Source organism: Hypomesus nipponensis, chromosome 21, assembly GCF_054491055.1.
Source record: "Hypomesus nipponensis isolate SF chromosome 21, ASM5449105v1, whole genome shotgun sequence".
In the NCBI taxonomy this organism is placed as follows: Eukaryota; Metazoa; Chordata; class Actinopteri; order Osmeriformes; family Osmeridae; genus Hypomesus; species Hypomesus nipponensis.
In genome coordinates this window covers 5,261,121-5,282,765 of record NC_140381.1, presented here as the reverse complement: position 1 = coordinate 5,282,765, position 21,645 = coordinate 5,261,121, and the positions used below count along the sequence as shown (strand labels likewise).

The window sequence follows — 21,645 nt, the reverse complement described above, 5'->3', positions numbered from 1 at the left end:
TAAGTAGGCCTATTCAAAAATGCAAAAGACAACACAGGACGCTTGCCATTTGATTCATAAGTGTCGCTCTCCAATACTGTACACTCATGTATGCAGTCGTTTCATTCACTGTCCTTGGACTGGACACATCCCTCAACAAAACAAACGTTCTCAGATTACGGTCTTTGGGGATGTTTCATTTTCATTTGGGGATCGCACCACATATATAACACATTACTTCCACAACAGAAGAAACTGTAGGCTATTTCGAAGAGGCAGAAGCAGTCCATTTCAGATTTACTTTCCAAAATGCAATCATTTCTTCGAGTCTGGGCTTTCTGATGTTGAGTCCCCACTGACGTATTTGATCAAATTCCTTATTCTGGTTGTGTATGGGACAAAGTCTTCCCTGTAGACTATTGTGGTTGTTGAGTGTGCAGTAGAATACACCTCCTGGTTGGGATTCGGAAGTTCTTCCTCGTCCTTTTTAGTTTCTGAAAAATTAAGAGAAGCGGACAAACCATTAAAATAACTAATCAACTTTAAAAAAAAACATTCTTTAGCAAGATTGGGCTGGAAACTCCACTTCCAAAGCCTGTATTGATACTTAAGCAAGCCTACCTGTCAATATCTCAGCTGGCTTTATATCATAGTGACCCGTGTATGTGTAATATCCGTAGGTGCCCATCAATGTCCACACACCGACGGCATATATTAGTGACACCCGTTTGTTCCACTTCACTATATCTGTAATTTGCATTTTGACAACTTATTTAGTCTTCATTTAGTATAGAAACTGCAGCCAAGAAAGGATTCGTGATTCACAAGGACGCGGCCATGTTGAATATTCGCTCCCGGAAGTGAAAAGCGTTGATCACTTCAAGGTTAAATGTTTCCTAAAATATTGTAAATAACAAAAGATATTTCAATTATTAGGAGATTTCTTTCAAAGACTCAGAGTATTTTCTTTTAAAAATTGTATTCTTTAAATTGTATTTGTCTCTTTTAAGAAACTAACACAAATTTAAACTCAAACTTGCAATCAGCGCTTTTTATGCATATGATCATCAAGTACTTCTATTCAAACTTGCCACCTGTGCTCCAAACTATTCTCTCGTGGTGACGTTCTTTCAGAGAATCTTATCCCTATCTTGTGAAGGCATTTAGAAATTAAGCCAAACCACCACCACAGAACGTTGAGAACATCTATTTAGAACATCATCGCATGACAATATTCACATTGGTCTTCCATGACAATCTCCTCTCGATTGAGACAGTCTTACAAATCAGCATTAAAATAATCAGAATTTATTATCAAAGCAGCCTCTTCTCGTGAGATATGAGCGCGTATGACAGGTGGTGTTTGTGTCATAAAATGCTATGACTCACAGAATCAGATAAGGAAAATTGTGAAGAACCAGGGGCCAATACACCTCCTAGCTGAATGCACCTGGGAGGAGATGACTAACCAGGATGCATTTCATGGTATGGCACAACTAACATGTCTTCTGTACCCTGCCTGTCAGTAGATGCATAGCATCATTTCAGATGTTATCAAAAAAGATGATTCATGAAAGAGAAACACTGAACGGTCATAGGAAAGTTGGATACCCCAGGCCCTTAATTGATAGCAAATTCCTTTTTTCCAGTTAGACACACCAACTGGTAACGATGGGTCACCAAGCATCCAGACTCCATGGTACTGACCTGGGTCGATGGTCTGTCAGAACTATTTGAAAGGTGAAGTGAGTTTGTTGACATTACTGGCACTTATAACAGAGGTGCACAGATACATCTTACCCTGTACTTAGACTCCCGTCATTCTTTGAGATAATCCACTGCCAAAACGTCCCATTACGAATCTTCTGTCTCACAGTTTGTTCCCCACTTTACAACCACAAGCTTATGCAAAAGCTGGAAACATTCAGGTGTTATTTGTGCCAAGGGAAACTGAGCTGAATATGAGTAATATAATCCACTGCAATCTGTTGGTGAATGATTGGATTTCGTGTCACAGGTACAACACCTGTTGACTTATGTTGTTGTTGATAACATTTCACAAGGTGGTCCGTGTTACCGCAAAATCCTGTAGGGGATTTGTTTGGTTTGATGGGAACACATACCCTAATTGTGACTACTAAAAGAAACAAAAATATCTATATCCTCATAAACACTGAAACAACACAGTAACACCTGCGGAACGTGCTTGTTTGTGTATTTAGTACAACTGGAATGTTTTCAGCGGGACTATTCAGTCCATTTTTCTTGCTGGTGAGTCGAGGTTTGAGCCAAGTGCTGAGGTAGTAGGCGATGCTGCCAAGTGAAGTTCTTGGCACTATGCTTGACTTCCTCTCTCCTCTCTCTCTGTCATGACTGCAAGCACGTCCATTTACGTGTTCATTGCAATTCTCTTTCCGACCGGATCAGTTTGGCCGTTGAATGATAGACTGGGATCATGGCATGTTTTGATCTTGATCACGTTTGATCGCGTCTCTCTCCTTTTTCCCCATCGCTCTCCTCGCTCCGCCTCTCTGGCTCTCTGAACCTGTTAACATCTGTCAACATCACCTAAAACTAACACATACACCAAAAAAAGAATGTTAATAACGTATGTTCTGCAGATGCTTCAATCCATGGGGACACACAGTGAGGTTTGAACCTTATCACATTTACAGTTAGCAGACGCTCTTATCCAGAGTAACTTACAGTAAGTACAGGGACATTCACCCCGAGGCAAGTAGGGCGAAGAGCTTTGCCCAACGACACAACGTCATTGGGCACAGCAGGGAATCAATCCAGCAACCTTCTGATAACTAGCCCGACTCCCTCACCGCTCAGCCACCTGCAGTCCAATAAGAAAATATTTTACTTTCATGCTCTACCACTTATCTTTTACCTACCAACCATAACAAATGTTTTCCAACATTAAATGCCAAAATGGTTCAGTCTACAACGCAAGTAAAACAAACAACTGATAACTTTGTTTCAGGTTCAATATTCATAACAGATCTGCAGAATATTTAAACTTTACACTGTGACGTTGAGGAGAGGGGTCACCATCAACACTTGTCTGGACTGGTAAATACCGGTTTGATGGATCTTTGCCCATGGGTACATAGATTTTAATACCACTCATCATTCAACCCTAGGCTGTGAGTAGTCAATCATCATATTGGTGCTGACTTGACAGCAACAAAAAAAGACGTGCGATACTGAGTTTTTTTGCTGCACTGTACTATTTGATGTGTAGCTGAGATGGTCTTGTTGCTTGGTAGTTATTGTTTGTGTTAGAGTTCTTATTACTGGTCCTCATAACTAAGATGTGGTGACATTACACTGTGGGAAGACAGTCTGGTCTTTGACTCGTGTATGTCGCTTTGGACAAAGGTGTCTTAATGTATGTTTAGGAGATTTATTATTATTGTATTTATATTCTATTTTAGCTTATCATGGATGTAATCGCTTTTCTTTGAACTTGTATGTTATGTTATGCCAGGTTGTTTGTGTTGACTTGTCCCAAGAATTTCAGAGCCCAGTCTGACCTTGTGTTATTCTGTGCATCTGACAATAAAAGACTTGAAACTTGAAACTGAAACTAATGAATAGAATGTAACTGGAAATGTGTCAGGCCCATTAGAGGGAGGGGTACGGAAGAAAGATAGACTGAATGAAAAAAAGAAAGAAAGAAAGAAGAAAAAGGACTTTTAAGCTTAATAGTTCATAAAAAACATAGATTTGCAGCAGGCATGTCACTGAAGAATTTAAAATACCATGCCATCAGATGTTTCCAGGCCAGTTCAGACAAACTGTACTTACTCGTAAAAAATACTTAAGCTATTTCCGCGGCAGGATATTAACAACATGGGGCTCAACCATATTCCATTATACACATTTCCAACAGTTCAAACCAGTGTGCTGACACGGGTTGTGTAGATGTCAAAAATAGGTATTTTCCAATGTCACGTCACCACATGATTTTGGTTTTATTTTAAAGGTTTCTAGTTATTTTTTAGGCATCATATTGACTTGTTTGAGGAACAAGTGCTGGTCTGTTGCAAGAAAGCATTGGGAAAAAAAGTTGACTTAGTGCATTCTAGGCAAATTAATAATTCTTCAAGAAAATAAGTCTGCCAAGTATGGCTTGCTTTTTGCTCTAAGTCAGCTTGAATGGTAATTTATGCTAAAATAACACCTGAAAACGTTTTTTTCCAGGCACCAGACAAATCAGATGATTCATTTAAGAGATAAAACAGTTAAATCTAAAGTTGCGCTGTCTTTTCCGTTAAATGGATAGGCAGATGACAGTTGACGTGAGAGTGAGGCGATGGGTGAAGTTATTGTGCCTGGAAGGTCAGGCATCAATGCTTCTCCATAGCTGTGGCATGCAAACAAACCGTACCTACAGAAAGCATGTTCACAGCATACCCACAGAATGCCTTTGCTTAAGTACTTGCCAACTTAAAAGAATAGATGGACCTGGATGTTTTGGAACTTCCCAACTCACACTGATCAGCTCAAACACATTTCAAAATATGAACCAAATGGCCATTTGGATACACACTGTGGAATGTCAGGCCTGACTAATATGAAATCTTTTTACCTAAGCTTGAAACCTCAAACTTCACATTTTATTTTTCGGACAGTGTGATGCCTGTTAGTTCATAGTACAAACATGACTCACACCAAAAGGAAAGGCTATTTTAGAGCACCTCATTTTCACATTGATATGCATCGAGAGGGGTTCTCAAAACAAACAAAAAACGAATACCTTACAGGGTTTTCAGACCTACGTTTTCTTTCAACCCTCGAATGTACTTTTTCATGATATCCCTGAGGGCTATTTTTCCCCCACCATCCAAACGGTGGGCCTGGCCTGTCAAGCACCAAAGCTGCAGCCCCCCCTCCACCTTGTCGGGGCTTGTCGAGAAGCCATGAGTCAGAAAAGTTAATACATAAACGGTCCAGGCACATACAAGGCATTGGCACCGAGCAAGCGATCCACACAGCAGCTGAAGATACTCAGAGGAGATATTCTGGTGTTGAGATTAAACCTGGAGGTCTGGAGAAGCCTCCGGTGGCCTGTTTTTGCTAAATTAGTGTCAGAAAGGTAGGTGATATTAGTACATCCTAATTGTTCTGTACTTCAAATCATAATATTTGGTATTATGTTTTGGAAATCCTTACCCAGTAATTGAATGTGTTGATGCTATGTGCATGTATCTCCATTGAGAAAAATATCTGTGTAATTCTGCACACTCCTCCTCGCTCAAATGCTGCTCTTTCGCTGTCTGCTACTGCACTCAAAGCTTTAGAGAAACCTGTGTGTGTGTGTGTGTGTGTGCGGTGTTTGTTGTTTGAATTATAGCCCATACATGACACCTGACATCACCTGTTTAAGGACTGATTGTACACTACATGTGTGTTTATGTGTGCATTTAATAATGTTACTTAATCAGTTACATTGAGTTATTAACCAATTTGACGCAGTTGGCTCTAACACTAATTAAACCATTGGTGAGATAACTCAAGTGCCCTCAAGGATTTGGCAATATTTTCAAATAGTAAATCAACCAGGAAACCAGGATATTCAACACACAGAGATGGTAAAAACTAAAAAACAGCATGGAAGATGATGCTTACGTGAATGTCAGTTTGCAACACATTATACCATTAAGAAATTATCTTCAGATACCTCAGATGCTGGATATATATATGTGTCTATACTTTTCTTCTTCAAAGGTATCAACACCATGAACTTTTGGTCCTCACCCTCTCTCTTGACATATCTATCAAAGAAGCTCACCCACATTGCACCTTTCATGACTGCAAAAAGGTGTCAGGTGTTCAAACTAAGACGCCAGGTGAACAGAAGTAGATCTGAAAGCCCCGAGCCAAGTCATACTTGTAAATCATTTCAGCACCTACAGTATATCCAATTTCAAACGGACCATCTCTTAGTTACTGTAAATTGGATTCCAGAGCTGGTGATGTGTTGAATTTCTGTAATTCAGTTTAGAGTTTTATACGTTTTTTTTTTCTCCCAGAGATTCCTTTAAGTATAAAGATAAAGGGATGCATCCACAAACAGTTTCGAACACCTTACGGCCTAACCCCTACTGGGGGAACATAATATGTACATCTCAGTGACAGGGTATCTGACTGCAGATCAAGAGGGTGAAAGCTTGAATCCCCCCTGTATGTCAGCTTGGTTAAAAGGGTCTGCCACATGCACACTTTCATATAACTATCATATGAACATCAGCCGATTTAGCATGAATTTAAAGTCATGGCTTGCATATCTCTTTTCATTGGATTCTCATCGGCTGAGCATTGCTCAAGACCATGCTGTTGTGTGAAGGTCGGCAACCATAGCATGTTCTGTTTCACAACAGCTAACATGGGATGGACAATCTAACCGGCACCAAGATTGTCAGAACGGGGGCAGGTGGAGGGGCAGAAGGGACTGGCAAAGGTAAGATCTGATCTAGGATCTTCCTCTTGGCCACCTGTTTTGCGGTTGTTATAAAAAGCATGAACATGAATGCACACTGTGGATCAATGGAAGGAGGGAGGGTGTAGCTCGGTGGTTAGAGCTGATCTTAGAGCTGATCTTAGAGCTGATCTTAGAGCTGATCTTAGAGCTGATCTTAGAGCTGATCTTAGAGCTGATCTTAGAGCTGATCTGAGAGCTGATCTTAGAGCTGATCTGCTGATTAAAAGGTTCCTGTTTCCATTTCCCTGTGTGCTGCATGTCACTTTGGATGAAAGTGCTAAATACATTTATTATTATTATCATTATTATCATATGGACTGCTGCTGCATGTTGTGTGGTAAGGTAGGCTATACACTGTTCAGACATTAAGGCAGGAGATCAATTGAACCATGTGTCCAGTTATTTTCTACTTTTCCCATTTTGGTTACCCGAACCTGGTCTTACAAACTAATGCTACAATGTGTGCTCTTTTTGCAGTTGTGACAGAAACCGTCACCTCGACAACCAGACTGACCTCACTGCCACCAAGTGAGCTGAACACCATTACAGATCTTCAAAACAAATGATCTTTGTTCTAGCAAATATGAGGACGTTAATAACAAGCGAGGGTGTTGTACATCATACCTCTATGTCCCCATCAAAGCGCCCACCGTTGTGAAAAGCAAAGCTCACGCAGTTTATCTGTCTGTCCACCAGAGGGCGCCAGTAGTTCTATGATCAGCAAGACTGTGTACTCCTCCAGCGGCTCGGCAGGTGACGCTGTGGAGAGGAAAGTTACAACGCAGAGCGGCAGCGGCAGCAGCAGCAGCAGCGGCGGCAGCTATGCCATTACATGTAAGTGTCATAAATCAGTCACCCTCAGAATCTTGCCTGGGCAAAGACACCATCACAAATATGCCAAAATTGGAATGCTATTTGATCTGAAATGGTTAAGTGAAATTTCAGAAGTTGTTGTAAAAGTGTACTTTTCACCTTGAATCTGTCATAGATTTTGCCTGTTCTATCTTGCCAATGACATTCATAGGGATTTGGGATGCATACGCTTTCAACTGAAGGACAGAGCTTTCGGAAACAACATGCTCTGCTGCTCTCTCTCTCTCTCTCTCTCTCCCCCCCCCTCTCTCTCTGTCTCTCTCTCTCTCTCTCTCTCTGTCTCTCTGTCTCTCTCTCTCTCTTTCTCTTTCCACAGCCTCAAGTGGTGTCTACATAAGTGGTGGTTCTTCAGAAGAAGAACCTATTGGAGGAAGAGGAGGAGGAGGAGGAGGAGGAGGAAGTGGTTCTAGTTCAGTGCTAGTCACCTCCAGCAGTACCTCCTATTCTGGATCAGGGTCTGGAGCAGGGTCAGGGTCTGGGTCAGGGTCTGGAGCAGGGTCAAGGTCTGGAGCAGGGTCAGGGTCAGGGTCGGGGTCAGGGTCTGGAGCTGGGTCAGGGTCTGGGTCAGGGTCTGGGTCTGGGTCTGGGTCAGGGTCAGGGTCTGGGTCAGGGTCTGGAGCAGGGTCAGGGTCTGGGTCTGGGTCAGGGTCTGGGTCTGGGTCTGGGTCAGGGTCAGGGTCAGGGTCAGGGTCTGGGTCAGGGTCTGGAGCAGGGTCAGGGTCTGGGTCTGGGTCAGGGTCTGGGTCAGGGTCTGGAAGCATCACCGTCACCACGGTAGGAGCCTCATCCTCAGGGGCCTCATTCTTAGAAGCCTCATCCTCGGGTGAAGGGTTAGGAGCCGGCCTCACCACCGGCCTCACCACCGGCCTCACCACCGGCCTCACCACCGGCCTCACCACCGGCCTCACCACCGGCTCTGCTATGATATCTGGAAGTTCCCTCAAGTCCGGCTCCAGCTACAGCGGACGGGGATCCAGTTCTGGGTTCACCGTGAGCGGCGGAAGTGGTTCCAGTGGTTCGGCCATGTTGTCTAGTGGTGGAGGGGGAGGAGGGGGCGGATTGGGCGCGGTGACTGTTTCCACGGTGACTAAGACCAACTATAGCTCGGGGGCGGGGTCAGGAGGCTCAAGGAAGTCGTCCTTGACATCAAGCTACTCCTCGGTTCCCTTGGAGAGGAAAACCATGACAACCTTGTCCTCCACCCGCTCAGGGACCTACCAAGGTCAGTCGGAGCAAATGAAGGTCATTCAGATACATAATCAAACACTAAAATGTGTTTTAGCAACTTGAAATAGGTTATATTAATGCTTCTGTTGTGTCTTTTTTTTAGGGAGCTCCAGTAATAATTCTTCACCAGATTTTTCCTTGAGGAAAGAATATGGTAACAAGCTTTTTTAAATGTAACTTTTATTATTCGGACCTATAGTCCCATAAATTACACAAATTGTTTTATTTTAGCAACTACCAGTGCAGTGACAAGTGCCACCACCAGAGGACGCGCTCACAGCAGAGGTGTGTTCTCATCCCACGAGGCAGTTTCTGAAATAATCTTTTTTTTATTTGAATATGTTATAAAATGTGCAAAGAAGAAAACATCACATATTTTCTCGTTCTCTAGAGAGTGAAATCCGAACCAGACTGCAGAGTGCCTCTCCCTCATCAAGATGTGAGCAGCTACACGTCATTCATTTAGCCCGTCAGCACACCCACATGTTTAGATGAGTTCACATGTAGATGTCACTGTTAAACATTGATAGAAGTCTAGAACAGGGAGGGCAAGCCGCAGGCTGGTTGACAGGCAGGTTGACAGGCTGCTTGCTGTCTGTTTCTCAGGGACAGAGCTGGATGATGTGAAGCGTCTGTTGAAGGGCAGCCGGTCAGGCAGCATTAGCCCCCCTCGCTCTCCCACCAACACTCTCCCCATCCCCAAGAAGGCCAGTGTGGATACAAGGACCCTGTCCGAGTCTGGTACACACTCAAACACACACACATCACAAGCACAAACACACACACTCAAACACACAGAAACTCTGTCTTTCCAAGTGTTGAGAGATGCTTCTCTCTCTTACACTCTCTCTCACACACACACTCTCTCTCTATCTCCCCCCATCTCTCTCTCTCTCTCTCTCTCTCTCTCTCTCTCTCTCTCTCTGTCTCTCTCTCTCACACACACCACACACACACCAGTCTCACTCTCTGGCGTGTTTTCCTCAGGCCAGTATGAAACCTCCATGATGTTGTCCAGCTCCTCAGCCGGTGGCTATGGTTACCATACCAACCCCAACAACCTGCTCCCTGCATCCCCTACAGCCCTGTTAGGTAATACAGACCATCATCACAACACACTGATGGAGTTCAGAGTTTAACAACAAACTTACTCTCTCAAACATCTCGTAATGATTTACTAGTCTTTGTCATTGACTTTTTAAAGTTATCATTGGAGTTTCGTAATCAACACACCATCATGTCATATAAAAAGCTAATTGCATTGAACAAGACAGTTAAAAACCATTCAGGAGAACTTCCATGGCAATGGATGGTTGAGGTGTCATGTTCTATGTTCACGATGAAGACATTGAACGGCCTGTTCTTCCTTCAGGACTCCAAAACAACCTATCCTTCAGCCCTGCCTCCGTCACTGGCCTCTCATCCCCCAGCTCTGGTGAGCTCAACCTCCCTCCCTCCCTCCCTCCCTCCTTCCCTCCCTCCCTCCCTCCCTCCCTCCCTCCCTCCCTCCCTCCCTCCCTCCCTCCCTCCCTCCCTCCCTCCCTCCCTCCCTCCCTCCCTCCCTCCCTCCCTCCCTCCCTCCCTCCCTCCCTCCCTCTCTCTCTCTCCCTCCCTCCCTCCCTCCCTTTTTAAATCACAGATTCTCTATCGATAAGGCCTGACTAGAGTTCCAGACTAGAGGTTAGATATGAGTGTTTCTTTGTGTCTTACTGTAGTGTACGGCCTTCAAAACAACCTGGCCACCACTAACAGCAGTATCCTCGCGCCCAACGGACTCAGCGCACACACAGGTACAGGACGTAGGAACAGGCACCCAAACTGTCATGAAGTTGAGTTCACACAGAGTTAGAACCACGCAAACCAAGGGGCAAATATACTGTACATATTTACAGTTATGTATCTGTGTTTACTAGTCTATGGGGTGCAGAAGAACGTAACCAGTACTGGAGTGTCTGCAACTACTGGTAAGTCTAAAGGAAAACAAACAAACAGACAGAGTAGAGTTTAACAAAAATAATACTAGTTATCAATCAATCAGTCAGTCATAAAAGACTGTCATCATTGATCATCAAATAGGAGTTTTTTATTTTTACATAAAACCATACGTATCTTAAGATCTCCATATAGTCTCAGACCACACTCAGGCCAGTACTAATGCCAGGTGTTTAGGTTAGAAGTGTCTCTGAGGCAACAGTCCTCCATCTCTGTGTACTGTGTGGACCATGAAACACCCCTTGCATATGCTTATTACATTTTTGATTGGACGATACGTGTTCCGTTCCTCTAGTACATTTTGTTTGGACGACGTGTGTTCCGTTCCTCCAGTGGTGCCCGGCAGTCCGACAGGAAGTGACGACGTCTTCGCCAAGGACTTCAAGTTCATGCTGCTGGAGAAGGAGAACGCTCCGGTCAAGAAGGAGACGGAGAGGATGGTCATGAGCAAAGACACGGGCAAGCAGTTCTCCAGCACAGCCCCCACTACTGGTGAGACTAGGCACTGCACGCAAGCTCCAAACAGGCACCGCAGAGACAAGTGTTGAGGGGTCACCACCACGTGTGTGCCTTCGTTAAAGGGCGCTTGGCATGGATAGTTAGTAGACGTTTCTCGTCTTGATGAAGACGCTTTCTTAATCCGTTCAATCCAAACGGCACTCCCAACGTTTCTGATCCATTTTTCGGCCCCCAGCCTTCTACTCTGAGGACTCTCTGAAGAAGGAGAAGAAGAAGGTGTCCAGCGCTGTCGACACCACCGTGGATGTCAGCGGTGAGCCGTGGAACGGATCTATCTTACTTGTCGTGTCGCACCATGGTGAATGTGCCGTTAAGACGCTGTCTTCTGTTTCCCACAGCCGGGACATTGAGGGCGTCCACCAAGGACAAGGCTACCTACGCAGGTGGCCTCTTACTTTACTTTGGCGATGGACATAACAACTGAGCTGTATTTGTAGTTGTGCTTGTTGTGACCGTGGTCGTTGTGCTGATGCTGGTGCTCTCTCTCTCTCTCTCTCTCTCTCTCTCTCTCTCTCTCTCTCTCTCTCTCTCTCTCTCTCTCTCTCTCTCTCAGAGATCCGTAAGGATGAGTCCGGGATGGGTCTAAGTTTCTGTTCCTGCTGCAGCTGGTGGAAGTGGCTGTTGGGTCTTCTCCTGGGCCTCCTTTTCCTCCTGGGGCTGCTGTTCGGGCTCATCGCCCTGGGTAAGGACACCCGAGAACACCCCTGGGAGTGGCGGAGGCCCATCGACTCGTCTCGCACTTCCCTCCTCCATCGCTCTCTCTCCTTTCCGTCTCGCCCTCACGTTATCCATCTCTCGCCCCCTCTCACCCACCGCCCCCCTCTCCTCCTCCCAGCTGATGAGGTCAAGCGTCTCAAGGCTCGCGTGGATGCCCTCGAGGGCTCCTCCGGCAGTACCAGCCGCCTCTCTTCCTCCTCTGCCGTCAACATCATCGACCCGCTGGAGTCCTCCTTCATGGACAAGACCTCGGCCGGGTCCACCCTGACCCGGGCGGATAACAGCATCAATCTGGGAGCGGCAGCACCGCGTGGAGGGGCTGGGGCTGCAGGAGCCGGGGAGGGTTATGACAGGGCTGACCTGCAGAGGGCAGTGCAACAGATGGTCAGGGCTGAGCTCCGCTCGGACGGCGTGCGAGGTAAAAGAAGAAGAATTGACTTGTTCTTTTGTTTGTTTTGAAGACGTTAGATGTTCGTGTAGGGGTTTTGAAAGGGGGTAGAGGTTTTAAAAGCTGTGCTCCAAATTGGTTGTTTTGTGAACGTAAAACAGTTTTTTCTGTGTTTACGTCTGTGGTCTGAGATACATTTTCTTGTCTGTGTTACAGAAACACTGGCATTCTCCATACAGGGCGAGCCAGGACCTAAAGGTACATAATCTATCCAACATCCACCAGTATTATTAGCAGACACACTTACACATCTCTGAGACTTATTTTATATTTCATGTTTACTTACATGACTGTTGTATCACTACAGGCGACCAAGGGCCTCCAGGGATCAAGGGTCAGTAATACACTGTTTCCTGCTTCCTAGCCAATCGAATAGTTTCTCTTAGATTAATTATTTATTGATAGACTCTCAGTCTGAAGGCACAATCACTGTAAGAGAATCACATGCTAAAATAAAACACCATTTGTGCTTTCTCAGGTGATAATGGTTTCCCTGGCCTACCAGGTAAGATTTGAATGTGAATTCTGCTGGACACTTCCATTCCGTAGAAACAACCTGATACGTTAGTTTATTAGTTAGGTAAGTAGGTAGGTAGTTAGCTAATTAGTTAGCTAGTTAGCTAGTTAGCTAGTAATGTAGTGAGGTGATGTCACAGTCCCACACAACACATGAATCCATGTCAGTATGTTATCATTGTTCTGATTGGCTCTGCTCCTTCCTCCTAGGCTCTCCAGGTCAGATAGGTCACACAGGATTGGAGGGGCCCCGAGGACCGAAAGGAAGTGCAGGTGAGGATCAAAGAGATGGACTCCATTTTTTTTTAGCCAATACAACTAATCTAGTCCAGACCAAACATGCCAGTCCCCTCTCGATGTGCCCAGGTGAGCCTGGTGCGGAGGGCCCGGCCGGCCAGAGGGGCCGCGAGGGGCCCATGGGCCCCCGTGGAGAGACTGGACCCTCAGGATTAGGAGAGAAGGGGGACAAAGGTGAGGTGATGTGGAAGCTTTCATGCACGGTTCTCATGAGCCACCCTAATGTGATCTGGGCCATGGATTGGCTGATTATCATGATGCTCTAGAGCTCCAAACTGACAGTTTATTTTGTTTTTTGGCCTGAATTTTCCCCAGGCTCCCCTGGTGAACCAGGAAGTCCTGGACCTTCTGGCAACGCTGGACCTGTGGGACCCAAAGGTGAGTTGAAGTGATGACTCATCCCTCTTTGTAAATGAGTGTGTTTAGTCCAGGAACAAACCTATTGATCCCAGATCACCTGGTCATGTTTTGCGATGTGTTTCAGGTTCCATGGGGACTCAGGGAGCCACAGGAATACCAGGTAAACCCCACTGTTCTTCTTCTTCTGTCGTTCACCCTTCGGGCTTCATAGTGGTAGCCCCTTTAAAAACATCCCATAATACTGCCCCGAAGAAAGGCCCGTCATCGTCCCGACGTTGCTTGTTTCGACTGAACCGAGACCTGAGCGTCCTCCTCTGCCTTGTCTCCCCAGGCACTCCCGGTCCTCAGGGCTTCAGAGGAGAGACGGGGGCTCCTGGACCTAAAGGTACCGTGAGATCAACTCAAGATAAGATCATCGTCCCGAGTGTGGGAAGATCATATTTGACGTCAGACGCCACTGAGTCGATGGGCTTGAGAGGAACAGTTAGAATACAAGGCCGCACAAGTTTAGGATACACTTTTGGTTTGAAGTGAACGTTCTGTTGTTTTGGTCTGTTCTCGGCCATTTGCGGTTGTTCTCTCTCTCATCTGTCGTTTTGGTCTGTCCTGCCGTTCTTCCCCCAGGTGAGAGAGGACCAGTTGGACCCGCTGGGAACAAAGGAGAACAGGGAGAGACGGGACCGCGCGGAGCCGCAGGTGAAGACTCCTCCCCTCTCTGACCCTCTCTGTCGCTCTGTCTCTCTCTCTCTCGCCTTCCTCGCTCCATCTCTTGCCTTGTCTCTCTCTCTCTCTTTCTCCTCGCTCTCACCTTCTGACGCTAACTTCCTCGCTCGCCCTCCCTTTTTGTCTCTCTCTTTCTTCCTCTCACCCTACGCCCCACTCTCCCTCTTCCTCCCTTCCTACCTCTCCCTCTCTCTCTCTCCCCACACCGGCCGTGAACAGGCTGACTGGGGTGCATGTCATGTGTCTTTTTCTGGGTGTGTCTCTGACGTGTGTGCCCTCCTAGGTGACCCAGGCCAGAGAGGAAACCCAGGGCCTGCTGGAGAGAAGGGTCCCAAGGGGTCGGCAGGTGAGCAGGCAGATCTGTGCTGAGTGCCTCCAGGTAAACTGAACCCCATTCAGTGTGACGTTCTGACACCTGTGGCTTTGTTGGACAGGTTCTCCAGGTGCTGATGGGGAGAAGGGCTCTCGAGGTAAACAGAACCAGAACTACTCGAACGAGTCATCAATACAGATGGTTGATTTATTTAGCAGATGGTTTAATCCGGTGTAACATACAAATGTGCACGGTAGAAATTATGAAGTACAAAAGTACAGAAAGTAAAGTGATCAAGGATGATTGATTGGCTAGTTGATTGATTGATTTGTCTCCCCTACAGGTGAGCATGGTCTGATTGGGTTGCCAGGTGCCCGAGGCCCCGCGGGACCCCCTGGAGATCCCGGTCTCCCAGGTAATCATCTCATCCTCTCACCATAAAGATGACCTTCATAAAGTTACACTGGAGTCATTTACAATAGCATTCCCATCTACACTACTTGCAGTAACCTTATGTTTACATTCATTCCAGGAGTGCCTGGTCTTCAAGGACCACCAGGTATGAGTTTCGTTTATTAGACATTATGATTGAACTGTTTCAATATCACATACTGTTTTACTGTTTTGTAACCCCTGTCTCAGGTGTACCAGGGAACCCGGGTGTATCTGGAGCTAAAGGTAATACAGATTCAGTCCATCAATATTCATTTCATATCCTTGACAGCATGGAGAGTAATGTTATGAATTCCTCCTGAAACTGTTTCAGGTGAAGCCGGTGAACCTGGTCGAGTCATTAATGCAGGTGAGAGACACAGTCAACAGAAATGGCCGAACCACACCGTGTGAGCGTGCTTGCTTAGCGAAATGCTCAGCTGCCATAATCATTGGACAGGATTTGAACTTGTGACCTTTTGATCTATAATCCACTCCACCGCTAAGCTATTCCTATACATAAACATAGGGATATCCCTATTGGACAGTAGTATATCCTCATCGGGGTTTGATTGGCTAACCCCTCTACGTTCTCCGGTGTGGTGTTTAGATGGTGCCAGTTCGGTTGGCATCCCTGGTCCCCCTGGTAGCCCTGGCCCCCCCGGCCAAGCTGGCCCCCCCGGACTGTCTGGTCCAGTAGGACCAGCTGGGCTTCCTGGTCAATCTGGTCAGAGACTTCACTCTGCACACACCGTCACATTCACTCAGTTAACATACTTAACAACTAACACTTAACATGGACTTAAACAGACTTAAATGGACCAAAACAACATAGACTTAAATCATGGAACACGTGACAGTAAATGTAACGTAGTTATAGATTTATAGACCTGTAATGTAACATTTGGGATAACTTTGTTTTTCTATACTGGAGTTCATTACTTGATGCTTATGTTGTTTATGAAATATTTGTTATTGGACCGTAGGTCCTAAGGGTGACAAGGGAGAGAAGGGAGCTGAAGGAAAACAGGGCGAGCCTGGTGTCTCTGTCAAGACTGTGGAGCCCGTTAGTGTCAGTCAAGCTGAGAGTGAGTTCCTCTCTCTGCCAGAGGGGGAACACGCCCCCCTGGTTCATACAAGTCCTTCATTCCAATCTCTGCCTACATTAACATCCGCAAGCAACATTCTCTCCTCTGAATCCGTTTTTTTCCGTCATGCATTTGTACTCGCAGTTTCGAGTTTGCCATTAGGCATTCCCGTACATTGTCTCTTCATCGTCGCTTGTTTTTCATGGCCCAAACAGAAGTTCCAGTTGTGGCCGGGCCCCCAGGTCCCCCAGGTCCCCCTGGGCCCCCAGGAGAGCCAGGTGTTGAGGGTCCGTCAGGTAAGACATCAATGCACACCCATGGTCCACGCACGCACACACACATCCCAACCAAAACCACCAAGAGATAAAGAGATCCATATTTAAGGGGCCTGAATACTGACTGATTTTTTCAGGCAGATGCTCTCTCGTCTGTTCTCAACTGTTATTCTTCCTGATGGACAGTTGTTCTTGTTTCCCTCCAGGTGGTACTAAAGAAGGACCCCCAGGGCCCCCAGGACCAAAGGGTCCAGCCGGGGATCCAGGTGAGCCACAAGTGTCCACTTGAAGTGTTACTTCCTGTTGGAGTGTGCAGGAAGTGTGGGAGCTAAGCCCCTCCCCCGTGCCTTCTTTTCTATCAGGTGTCGGCACACCTGGACCCCCTGGGGAGAAGGGAGAGCCAGGCAGCTTTGTACCTACCTCAGGTAGGTGACACACACACACACACACACACACAACAACAAGGATCTCCCGGATGTTGAACTAATATGAAAAAAATAACTTGTTTGTCATTTGGGTTGTGATCCATTGTGTCATGTTTGTGTCATGCTTTTGTGGGTGTTCCATCAGAAACCTTCTTCTCCGGACCACCAGGACCAGCTGGTAAACCTGGTCCTCAAGGATCTCCTGGTAGGTCAGATGCACATTCAGGACCACTTGGATCTGCTTGCAAAGCAATGCTTTTTTTAACACTAGTAGCTCTCTTAAACTCATGAACTTGTCTCTAGGTGAACCAGGACCACTAGGGTACCAAGGTAAGCAGGAAGGGTGACACAGCCCGTATCTTTACTGTGCTGTTCGAAGATGTATAGACCTAGCAAAACTGAGAACTATCTTTCATTAAGTGGTGTTTATTGATAGCATGGATCTTGACTGGCTGTTTCAGGTGAACCAGGCCAGCCAGGTCTTCCAGGAGCCCCCGGTGATCCAGGCGTCGGTGAGTCAGTGTCTTCTGACATAAAAGCTCCCACAGATGCAGAACATCCGCATGTGAAAACGGAATTTGATTTCAGAACCCGGAAGTCGATGGTTCCGGAGTGTTATCCCCAGTGTGATGCCAGTGTGCTATCAGTGTTGTCGTTAATGCCCTCCCTCCTCCTCCTCCTCAGGATATCCAGGCCAGCCTGGCCCCCAAGGACCTCCTGGAGCTCAGGGCCCGGAGGGGGAAAGTGGACCCCAGGGTCCCCCAGGGGAGGTGGGGTCGGAGGGGCCACAGGGTGTTAGAGGTAGACAACATTCTCTTCTACACACCTGATGGGTTATTAGAGAGCTTTTCTTTTCTAATCATATGTCGCTTTTGTATGTTTGGTATTTCAGTGAGTGCTGTTGTAGGGATTTTGATTGTGTGTGTGTTTTAGGTGAAGCAGGAGTTCCAGGCGCACCAGGAATCCCTGGGTACTCTGTTGGTAAGATCCATCCATCCATCTCTACAGTTATCCATCTCTACAGTTATCCATCTTTACAGTTATCCATCTATACAGTTATCCATCTTTACAGTTATCCATCTATACAGTTATCCATCTATACAGTTATCCATCTCTCCAATTATCCACTCATCCATCCATGCAGTTCCGCAACCCTGACCTTTTCATAACTTTCCATCATCCAGGTTCCTCCAGAAGTGTTCCCGGATCTCCAGGTCTCCCTGGACCCCCTGGCCCCCCCGGAACCCCTGGCAGAGACGGGTCTGGACCCCCTAACATGGGCCAGTACATTGCAGACTACCTCCAGAGTGAGTAGTGCAATACTTTAACCTCTGAAACACAATGCTACAATGACAGTGGTAGTGTGTTAAGAGTGTTGTTTCGTAGTAAGTGTAACGTTGTGTCGTGTTTTCCTGAGCTGCAGGTGACAATGTCAGGCAGTTCATGAGCGGCCCCCAAGGTCCTCCTGGCCCTCCGGGGCCACCGGGTCACCAGTCAGTAGATGATGTGGCCAACCGGGTCATCTCCTACATCCAGAGTACGTCTCCTCTTCTGTCGAAGCAAAACCCCCAAAATTCGGCAGCATTTTGAGCATCTCAAGACCATCTATAGACATACTTTCTAATAATTGTTTCACTCAACCCTGTTCCTTATCCAGGTTCTGGAATAGGCAGTGGCACCCCTGGATCCCCTGGCCCCCCTGGGGCCCCCGGAGCCCCTGGAACCAGCTCTGTGAACGACATCATCAGCTTGATGCAGAGTATGTCAGCTCTTTGACACAAAGTAGTGGGAACGCGGGGGGAAGTGGGAAGTGTTCATTGAAACCTAAGTGGGTTTCCTTCTCATAACCTGGCAACCCCGTTCTCGCAAGACTCTTCCCACTGTCCGTATTCGGATGTCATTAGGATTAGGGTTAAATTGCATATGGTAAACAGGCTAACTGCCACAGACTTCTTCACTGGAAAGACTACAGACATGGGATGAGATGTGATCAGGAACTGTGCTTGTCTTCCTGTAGGAGAGGATGTGCGGAGGTTCCTCATTGGCCCTCCAGGCCCACCTGGCGCCCCGGGTCACCCTGGTAACCCCAGCGCAGGCTACCATAACTACAACCCACGGGAGGTTGCCGGCAGAGTGCTCACTCTGCTGAACGGTGAGCAACAACCAACCTCCTTCCACTTCCTGTCACCTGGTCTGATTAAGTGCCTTGTGGTTCGTCATTTGGATTGTTGGAGTGTCTTGTGATTTGTCAATTGGTTTGTGATCAGACATTAAATTCTATATAGCATGTATATGTGTAGCTAGATAACTATAGACATATAGATCCTTGGGGAAATTGCGGATTGTGATTGGTGGTGGACTCCACGTGTGTGTCACCAGAACAGGGGATGGGGCTGCCTGGACCACCGGGGCCCCCGGGCCCTCCAGGACGGCCCGGAACCTTCTACGGCGACCTGGCCGCTCTGCAGCAAAGTGAGGACGACACAATGTTTTTATCTCCTTTAGCTGTTTACTCTGGGTTATTCAGACACATAAAATAACTGTCCATCCATCCATCCATCCATCCATCCAACTAATCCATCCATAAAACGACGAACATCTAAACACAGGTTGACACGACTGCTGTGCTGTGTTTGTCTTCTGTAGATTCTGAGTACCAAGGTTTAGCCGGTGTTCAGGGGCAGCCGGGGGCCCCCGGGATCCCGGGCCCCCAAGGCCCACCTGGGCCTCCTGGACAAGGCCCCTCCAGTGGCTTTGGCTACAGGCTGGAAGACATACGAGACTACCTACAAAGTGAGTTTAGGCTTAAATGTGTTTTTTTTTTAGGTACAGCACTGCAGTGTTGTTCAAGTGTGTAAGTGTGTATGCAAGCTGTATAAATGTGACACGGTTTAAATACAAAACTAGATGCCATACTGTTAGCTACGTTGCGTTGATTTACAATGCGATAAATCAACTCAAGTCTATTTTCCTGCCCGTTGCAGATGTTGGTTTCCAGGGTCCCCCCGGCCCCCCGGGGCCCCCGGGTCCAGAGGGCTCCAGAGCTTTGGTGTCGTACGCAGAGAACACACATCGAGACGCATTCCACCCACAGCCGCAGGAGTACGTCAAGAGTAAGTTCATCAGTCTACCACCTAGTGGACGGACAGTCGCACATGCAAAAGAAGATAAACATGGACTAATGTGTTATTATTAATTATGTAATGGTATCGATAGAATGTGGCCATTATAAAAACATGATAAAGATGTAGTGGCCAATGGCTTTGATATTGATGCCATCTTTGATATTGTAAATACCATCCATCTCTGCACGAGGACCTTGATGGAGCCTGACAGCCCAGATCAGAGTGTCTCCAGCCCCACGCTTGGATGTTTAGTCTCCCTGGTGTGTTTCCAGGCGATGGTGGTCTGAGGGGGGGGATGTTTGGCCTCCCAGGCCCCCCAGGTCCTCCTGGACCTCCGGGGCACAAAGGTGAGCAGGGGGACCCAGGCAACAGGCACCTCCTCGGCCACAGGACCGGCGAGGGACGGAGGCTGGCAGACGCGGAAGACTTCTCCGACATCGCGGTCAAACTGACCGATTACATCAAGAGTGAGTGCGCACCCAAAACAGTGACAATGTGGATGTCACAAGGGTTGTATTTTAAATACCCATCATCCTTTTCCTACCTGCAGCCCATGACTTGCTGAAAGACACAGTGCCGGAACGTTCCGAGCATGTTGTCCAGGGGCCCCCAGGCCCCCCTGGGCCCCCTGGGCCCCCAGGCCCCCCTGGGCCACCGGGACCCCGAGGGTTCAGCCATGGGCTCGGTTCCCATGGAAATGTCACTGAACTGGTTGAATACATCAAAGGTTGGTTCATAATCTGGTGACACTTTTGATACAGGAGCAAATTCATTGTCTCAGAATAACATGGTTATTATGGTTAGTTATGGTACAATAACTTTTGGGGTAAAAAAAAACCTTTGATTTCTGACAGGCAACAACACTACGATTTCACTCACTGCATTGTGTAAGGGGCAAACTGTATTTTCTTCTTTATCCTTCCCAGCTAATGGAGCCATTATCGGACCCCCTGGGAGACCAGGCCAGAAGGGAGAGATTGGACTTCCTGGACACAAAGGTTATTTAATTCAATATCTTGTCTCCATCATCACAACTCAATGTCTGGGCAGGCAAAACCCCAAGCAGGGAGGGTTCTACAGTGCAAAATACTGCATCATAAGACTCCACCTAGTTCTGCAACAATAGAGATTCTAACTCCACCCTCTGGACACAGGTGAACCAGGACAGCAAGGCATCATGGGAAGGTCTGGCCTCGCAGGGCCTGAGGGGCGGAGAGGGGAGAAGGGCGAGAGAGGTAGGAAGAGACATCCATTTCGGATGTGCACACTGGCTACACTTAACCTTTAGTATGAAGAAGTCATGAACATCTTGAAGTCAGTTCTCTCCGTTGTCCTGCACTAGGTGAATACACACCGGTGACCCACAGAAGACGCAGGACCGTAGGTGTCTGAAGAGGAGGATCATCGGCAGGAAACACCTTGGGAAGCGACCTTTGATCGATCTAAGCCATTTTGAGAAATGTAAAGATTATTCGCAAACCTATGAATGCAGTACGTGTGTGTCCGTGTGAATATGCTGGCTGCAGGACCGATGTGAACGATGTTTTGGACGGTTGAACGGGGTTGTCCTCAGCTAACGTATACAGTATTGATGAAGTCAGGGATTTTGTATAGTGTGAATGTTTTTCTTTATGGGTGAAACTGTGTTTAAGGTTGTGGGGGGTTTCAACTTCCCCTCTATGCATGCTGATGGGGAAACAGAATTGGTAAAATGTTCAACTTGAAAGGGATAGTTTTTCTTTTCTTCTTATGCTTTGTACTATTTTATTTTTTTACACAATAGAAGCCATGGTGATGATGTCGTCTGAATGTATTTTAGTGGTACCACTATGTAAAATAAAGT

General features: G+C 46.8%; 2 protein-coding genes across 2 annotated transcripts; one reads left to right on the top strand and one right to left on the bottom strand.

Moving 5' to 3' along the window:
* Positions 1–37: 37 nt before the first annotated feature.
* Positions 38–826, bottom strand: LOC146237576 (small integral membrane protein 26-like). Its single transcript, XM_084684889.1, has 2 exons — positions 601–826; positions 38–473 (listed from the first exon to the last, which is right to left on the bottom strand). Exons 1-2 carry the CDS (start codon positions 737–739, stop codon positions 295–297), a joined length of 318 nt encoding a protein of 105 aa, XP_084541015.1. The 5' UTR covers positions 740–826; the 3' UTR covers positions 38–294.
* A 5,555-nt stretch (positions 827–6,381) lies between these two features.
* Positions 6,382–21,575, top strand: col17a1a (collagen, type XVII, alpha 1a). Its single transcript, XM_084685957.1, has 53 exons — positions 6,382–6,451; positions 7,169–7,306; positions 8,016–8,567; positions 8,676–8,726; positions 8,804–8,857; positions 8,964–9,011; positions 9,179–9,313; positions 9,560–9,664; positions 9,945–10,007; positions 10,288–10,362; positions 10,486–10,540; positions 10,911–11,056; positions 11,259–11,336; positions 11,422–11,466; positions 11,637–11,765; positions 11,919–12,218; positions 12,405–12,446; positions 12,556–12,582; positions 12,727–12,753; positions 12,975–13,037; positions 13,131–13,235; positions 13,377–13,439; positions 13,546–13,581; positions 13,753–13,806; positions 14,046–14,117; positions 14,428–14,490; positions 14,579–14,614; positions 14,801–14,872; positions 14,990–15,016; positions 15,100–15,135; positions 15,224–15,271; positions 15,500–15,616; positions 15,876–15,977; positions 16,193–16,273; positions 16,459–16,518; positions 16,615–16,677; positions 16,823–16,882; positions 16,981–17,007; positions 17,139–17,189; positions 17,362–17,478; positions 17,611–17,658; positions 17,862–17,984; positions 18,101–18,214; positions 18,347–18,436; positions 18,695–18,829; positions 19,057–19,149; positions 19,324–19,470; positions 19,662–19,790; positions 20,075–20,269; positions 20,353–20,529; positions 20,729–20,800; positions 20,957–21,037; positions 21,145–21,575. The coding sequence occupies exons 1-53, from the start codon at positions 6,382–6,384 to the stop codon at positions 21,192–21,194; spliced, it is 4,947 nt and encodes a 1,648-aa protein (XP_084542083.1). The 3' UTR covers positions 21,195–21,575.
* The last annotated feature ends 70 nt before the right edge of the window (positions 21,576–21,645 follow it).